Source organism: Lygodium microphyllum, chromosome 14 (genome assembly GCF_053477565.2).
Source record: "Lygodium microphyllum isolate KBCC chromosome 14, Lygodium_microphyllum_v1.1.10, whole genome shotgun sequence".
NCBI classification, from domain to species: domain Eukaryota; kingdom Viridiplantae; phylum Streptophyta; class Polypodiopsida; order Schizaeales; family Lygodiaceae; genus Lygodium; species Lygodium microphyllum.
Window position 1 is genome coordinate 151,956,118 of NC_141148.1, and position 6,677 is coordinate 151,962,794.

A 6,677-nucleotide genomic window follows, 5' to 3' on the forward strand; every position below is an offset into this window, starting at 1 on the left:
TTTTTGATGAATTCAATCTTACTCTACCATATTAAATAAGGCTTTTATTCTTTAGTTATTACCTAGGAACAATAAATATGTTTAAAGTAAAATATCAAAAAGACAAAATGTAGAAAAAATCCTCTCCTCCTCCAGGCTCCTCTCACAAATACAAAATGTGGGAAAATCGTATCTTCTGTTCTTCTTAATCTTACTAGTTTTAAATATTTTCAGCGATAATTTGTAAAATAAAAGAGAGGCATATTGACTTTTAGTTTCAAAGCTCTGGTCCCAGCCGGTCGATGTTAAAAGAGGAGGACCGCACCGATGTCCATTTAATCGTTCAAATGGCATAAAGGTAACGGCAGGTCGGCCAAGCTAACATAATTACCTTTGATTTATTTTAAAATTAAAAAGGCCCAATTTCCAAAGTTAACGAGTGAGGTGGCGGTGCCGGATTTCCAACGAGAACGAAACCAAGACAGCAGGGCGCGAATCCAAAAAACAAAAGGCGCTCTAGCCTCTCTCTCTCTCTCTCTCTCTCTCTCTCTCAGTTTTATCAGTTTCAGATATCACCTCTATACAGACAATCGACAAAGTATATACACACTCTCCTCCGGGTCCTTTCTTTTCTCTCTCTTTCCCATCCCCCAAGCAATCCCCCCCCCTCTCAATGGATCCCCAGTTTCCAGAATTCAACGAATACGAGAAGCTCGTCTGGCGCATGAACCCTCCCAGGTATGCTCTGACCTTTTGACCTTGCTGCTTCGAGCAGTCATCCATGGCTTCTGCTTCGTCAAACCTCACACGATGAATTTTCCCGCCTTTCTTCAGGGTCGTGGTGGACAATCGTTCGTGTGAGTCGGCCACTCTGTTTAAGGTGAGTAGAAATTATGCAGCCATGAATGGGAGGCTTCTGATTTCTTGTTAATGCCTCGTGCTGGAGGACGTGCCCCCTTTTTAAGTAGCGTGGTGATGGCTGCCGCAGGTCGACAGCTCTAACAGGCACGGTATCTTACTCGACGTCGTCCAAATTCTCACAGATCTGGACCTCCGAATCCACAAGGCTTACATTTCTTCTGACGGCGGCTGGTTCATGGACGGTGAGGTCCTTTCTCGTCTCCATTTATTCGTCGTGACTTGTCATCTGTTATCTTCTTTCTTCTTCTTTTTGGTTCAGCCTTTTCGTGTTGCACTGTCAAAGCTATGGCTGAGAAGCATTAAACCGCCTGAGCAATATTACTATCTTACTCGACACAAGACGCGCACTTGTTTTTCCATTCTTGTGTGGTAGTGACCAACAGACCAACATCACGAGCTTGTGCAGTAAGGGAGTATCCATCCCATGCTTAGCCTGCAAGGGAGCCGCTATACCATACTTAGGCCTGCTCCTCGCGCTGCAATCCCTGCAACAGGCAGCAAGAGCTACTTTTTGCTAGCTCGATATTATGTAGTCCAACGATCTAATGCTAGAATCTCTTTGCACAAGCTCATGATGCTAATGGAGTTCAAGAATTAGGGATTTATCATGTTATATGGAAAGATGTCTGTGTCTCCTTCAATCCTTCTCGTCATGCGCAGTCTTTCATGTTACGGACGCCGCGGGGAACAAGGTCACGGATCAGGAGGCCATCGGATTGGTTGAGAAGGTATTGAATTTAAGCAAGCCTTTGCCTCTACATACGAGAGAGGTGCGGGAAGGAAGTGCGGGTTAATGAATGTATTATATATTGTTGAAACGCAGGCCATAAGCACGAGCCACGATTCGTGCCGGAGTAGGCGTGTTGGAGTGCACCAGCTGAGGGCGGAGGCGGAGCACACGGCCATAGAGCTGACCGGGCGGGACAGGCCGGGCCTCATGTCGGAGATCTCAGCGGTTCTCGCAGACATGCGCTGCAACGTGGTGGCTGCGGAGCTCTGGACGCACAACCGCAGGGTCGCCTGTCTCCTCTACGTCACCGACGAGGCCTCCAAAGGCCCCCTCCGCGACGTCCAGAAGCTCGGCCGCATCAAAGACTCCCTCTGCAATGTTCTCAGAGGCAACCAGCTCCTCCATCAGGCCGGCTCCAAATCCGCCCGCACCGACTTCGCAACCGGCGTCACGCACACCGAGCGCCGCCTCCACCAGATGATGTTTGCAGATCGCGACTACGAGAGGGAGGACGAGGATCAACCCGGCGGCAGCGACTGCAGCCTGCGCCCGCAGGAAGAGCAGCGCCGCCTCGACTCCCGGGATGCCAAAATCACAGTGGAGGATTGCGATGAGAAGGGCTATTCTGTTGTTCACATCGAGTGCAGGAACCGCCCCAAGCTCGTGTTTGATACCGTTTGCACCTTGACTGATATGCAGTATGTGGTCTTCCACGCCACTATCGATACCGACAGCCAGAGAGCTTATCAGGTACGTTGCAGCTGCCCATTTAACTGCTTTAATAATACATCTATCTTATGCGGATTGTACTAATAAGGGTGCAATTACTGTGATTGGCCATGGGAAAATCATCTCCTTCCTCAGTTAGCGAAGAAGTTAGAAACCTTCAAACCAGCCTTCCCAGGATTGCTTTCCTTTCTATTCGTACAAGTCACGACCTTTAGGTCCTGTAAACTTCAGTAGTCCGATGCCTTTCAAGACGAATGACATCGAGGCCGGTGAAGATGTAACATTGATTAATGAGGGACATCTTATTTGCAGGAGTACTATATCCGGCACATCGATGGTTGCACTCTCAACTCGGAGGCCGAGAGGAGGAGAGTTATTCAATGCCTCAGAGCGGCTATTGAGCGCAGAGTTTCCGAGGTATCATTGACGTGATAACAGTCTTTGATACAGTGACAATTCAATGGCCGTAGCTCTCGATAATGCTGTACGCTCCATATTTTTGTATTTATAGACGCAGTTCTGATGCAGGGCTTGAGACTTGAGTTGTGCACGAAAGACAGAGTTGGACTACTCTCGGACATCACACGTATATTCAGAGAGCATGGCTTGTCTGTGACACGGGCTGATGTGTCTACCAGAGGCTGCAAGGCCATGAATGTGTTCTATGTCACAGATACAGCAGGCAACCCTGTGGATTTGAAAGTAATCGAGGCTGTTAGAAGGGAGATCGGCCAAACAATTCTCAATGTCTCAACAGAAACCTCACAAGAGCAGCAACAACAAGCCCTTCTCGCTTCCTCTAAGTCCAGATTCTCTCTTGGGAATTTGCTTGGGGTATCTTCCCAGGTTCTCTACAATCTGGGCTGGATCAAATCCTTCTCGTAATGACAGAGCAAAGCAATGTCTCGAGTCACACCCCTGTACATACAACTATAGTCTATACACGAGACAAATATCATTTTTGTGCAAAGCATTGCCAAAGGTAATGTATGGCAATGGCGAACGGGGAGGGCAATTCCCATATATATTCAGCTCATCTTTTGGTTCTCTGTAAGTATCTTGCGCGCGCGCGTTCCCCGAATGCACAGAGTGCGCGGGCGCGCTTACTTACAGTACTTTATCTAAACCCTGGTTTAGATTTCCAGGTTTTGTATAGACAGGTCGGGACATTAATTTTCCCATACACTGGCAAACGCTATAATCTTATCAAAGGCTCAGATGACTAAAGTGTAGGGCCATTAGCCCTTTCGTGTATAACGCCCTTTTCGTGTATAAACAACCGTTTAGTGTGACGGTCGTCCCAAGTCACCTCTTTATAAACAGCTGTCAGCAAATTAGTTATGAAGGTAAGGGCCTGAGAAAAAAGATATATTTTTGGGGAAGATTTCACATTTTGCAATTGAGATTTGAATAGTTAGTTATGAAGGTAAGGGCCTGAGAAAAAAGATATATTTTTGGGGAAGATTTCACATTTTGCAATTGAGATTTGAATATATGAGCATATAAAGAATATCAAGAGGAATTGAATAAATTAAATATTGAAATGTTTTATTTTTAAAATATTTTATATAATATAAAAAATAAAATTTTAAGAGATACACTTGAGAGCTAGCAATGTGACACTTTTTGGCAAAATGAAAGAGTAATTCTTAAGTAATATTCTCATCATAATATATTTTTTATAACATCACTACCTAAAGTGTGCTTTTTGACACTCTTTTTGCAATTGGCTCCTTTACCCTAGCAATACTTCATCATGCCTATAGCATGTTGAATGCACTATTCATTTAAGCTAAACTGCTTGAATATGGGCATGTAAGTATGCCTTGAATGAACTTGGCATACGTCCATAAGTAAGGGAACTCGTGCCCTAGCCCTAACACATGAAGGGTGATTGGAGGCTTGCATTTTGTGCGTGGAACTCTTGAAAGTTTTGTGTTCACTTTTTCTCTATGCCTGCAAGGATACATGAGATTTTGTGGGACATTATCTTGAGAAAGTGCAAGAGGAATCAAAAGGAAAAATGTAAGAATCTTGCTCTTGGAGGAGTTTGAATCTTATACCCAAAGAATGGAAAAGGAGCCTTCGGAGATTGAGATGCAGAACCACAAGACAAGAGGCGATTTGTTGGGGGTGTAGGATGAGGAGAATGTTGGTATTAAGAATGCAATTTAGATTAATGATAAGAACAAGAAAGACAAAGAGGGTACCTTTTGAATAAAATCATTATTGGACTTGCTTAGAATCGATTTGTCTAATAATAAGGATATATCCCTTGAGAGGTTGACTTAGGATGCTCAAAGTTTTCAACATGTGAAAGAATCAAAATTGATATTCAAGGTATGCCAATAATATGGGTGCCAATCTGTTGATTTGATTATCGAATCATGGCTACCACTTGGGGCTCAGCTTGTTTGCAAGTACATGTATCCAAAGCATATGCTTTTTTCACTTGAATAGCTACATTTAGACTATCTAAATCTATAATGTGGGTGTTAAGCCTTCTACCTTTGTCCCCAAACCCAAAGCCATTGCTTTTTTTGCTTTAAGGCTTTTATTTTTACTCTCTAATTGAATCAATATTTGAATTGGTTTAGTGATGGGAAAGTTGAAAGTGATGGGTAGTGGAAGTGTGGCTCATGATTGCTCTCTTGGTTGACTCTTTTATCATCTCTCTCTCTCTCTCTCTCTCTCTCTCTCTCTCTCTCTCTCTCTGTAGTAAAGCATAAATGCCTTAGTCTAGGGTAGACTAGGGTTAAGTATAAAAGGTGGAGATGTAACATTTGAAGTAGCTTGTTGTCATTTTATAATATTATATATTTGAGGTCTCAATCTCTCACTATTTAAGAGGGTGAATACTCTTGGCCATTATAGCTTGGGGTGCATACCATGTTGCATTCACTTATCATTTGATTCTCAATCAATATTGGTAATATCATTTCATGCCTAGTTACCTTGGCTATATGGTTTTTTGGTATTTTAGTCTATTTATTGTATTTTCAATTTAATGGCTTCATGTGGAAAGTAGCTTTTTTACATTGGTATTAGAGCACATATTTGATTCAATGGGAAAGTCATTTTTATGGTAGATTTGGTTACAATTTAAGCACATAGTGACTAGAGGGCAAGATTTAGTCACAAGATTTGATTTAGTTTAAATTGTGACTAGTTAAGGTCTTTATAGTAAGCTGTGACTAAATTTGAAGGGCTTGAAGAATATTTAAAGAAATAATGGCATATTCATGGTCATTTTGGTGGTCTTGGTCAATTTTGGGTCATTTTGAAAGATCATGGACTTAATTGAAGCCTAAAATAAGATTCAGAGAGATTAAATCATGGTTACTTTTTGGAGCAAGCTTTTCTTTTCTCTTCAAAGCTTGTTGAAAATTACTATGGAGATTTTTTTAAATTTCTCCTTTGTCATGGCCATATCTTTTCATGAGACCTTTAAAGAATGATTCTTGATGTCTCAAGTAACCTGTGGACTATCTATTTGGCCAAGCATCAACAAGATATTGATCATGTGGAGCAAGAGAATGGTTTGAACAGTTTGTGTCATTTTCCCAGCTCATCTCCTCCTGAAGAATCAACAATCTTCATCATTCAAGCTTCTTTCTCTTTTCATTGATCAATGGCAATCTTGACATGATGTACTTACCCTCTATTACTTGATCTTTCACTCTCCTTGAGCTTTGAAGCTTCCTTCACAACCCTAGCTATGGTTGAAAGTGGACAGCATGAAGATCTTAGCATTTTCTTGAAGTTTTGAGTCAATCTTGGTTTCTTTTAGCTTCAAGAAGTGAAAAGCAAGAATCTACAAATGACATTAGGTAGACATTGGAGCTTCCGAGCAAGATTGAAACATTTTCCTCATCTTAGATAGGGAAAAAATAGGGCAGCCATTAATCTTCATCAAATTTTGCTTCATTGAGGCTTCAATTCATAGGGCTCTTGTTGTCTACAACCTCGGGAAGATTTAATTGAAGGTATTTCATTAAGATTGGGCTTACATTGAAGAATTTTTTCAAGATTGAAGGCATTTTCAGCCTCTTAAACATGGTAATATTTGAAAATTTATGGAATCTTTGACTCTAACAAGAATTTACACTCTTCAAAGCTCAAAGGATCTTCTCCAATAAGCTATTGTAGACTTTTATCAAATCATTGGCTTCTCTTCATTGCACTGGAGCAATCTTATTGATCGAGATATGAAGATTACATGGGAGAAATCATATTGGACAAAGCTTTCTTGAAGTTAGTCTTTTAATTTTCAATCTTGGTCCATTGATGGTGGTTTATGTTGAATGTCGATTGGTTG

The 6,677-nt window shown here is 41.7% G+C and overlaps 2 protein-coding genes across 2 annotated transcripts in view; one reads left to right on the top strand and one right to left on the bottom strand.

Moving 5' to 3' along the window:
* The first annotated feature begins 537 nt into the window (after window positions 1-537).
* Window positions 538-3,768, top strand: LOC148026245 (ACT domain-containing protein ACR4-like). Its single transcript, XM_087693553.1, has 7 exons — window positions 538-717; window positions 814-859; window positions 968-1,082; window positions 1,561-1,628; window positions 1,724-2,380; window positions 2,672-2,776; window positions 2,888-3,768. Exons 1-7 carry the CDS (start codon window positions 653-655, stop codon window positions 3,242-3,244), a joined length of 1,413 nt encoding a protein of 470 aa, XP_087549679.1. The 5' UTR covers window positions 538-652; the 3' UTR covers window positions 3,245-3,768.
* Window positions 3,582-6,677, bottom strand: part of LOC148026246 (small ribosomal subunit protein eS6-like) — a 5,586-nt gene continuing 2,490 nt past the window's right edge. The window contains exon 8 of the mRNA XM_087692065.1: window positions 3,582-3,682. Coding sequence (XP_087548191.1) covers window positions 3,582-3,682 — 101 coding nt within the window. The remainder of the gene's footprint in view (window positions 3,683-6,677) is intronic.

Excerpts from the sequence above, each read along its gene's own strand:
- LOC148026245 (XM_087693553.1), top strand. The coding sequence starts at position 653 with ATGGATCCCCAGTTTCCAGAATTCAACGAATACGAGAAGCTCGTCTGG. Across the intron at positions 860-967 it reads AGTCGGCCACTCTGTTTAAG|GTCGACAGCTCTAACAGGCA; the intron begins GTGAGTAGAAAT and ends TGGCTGCCGCAG. Across the intron at positions 1,629-1,723 it reads CCATCGGATTGGTTGAGAAG|GCCATAAGCACGAGCCACGA; the intron begins GTATTGAATTTA and ends GTTGAAACGCAG.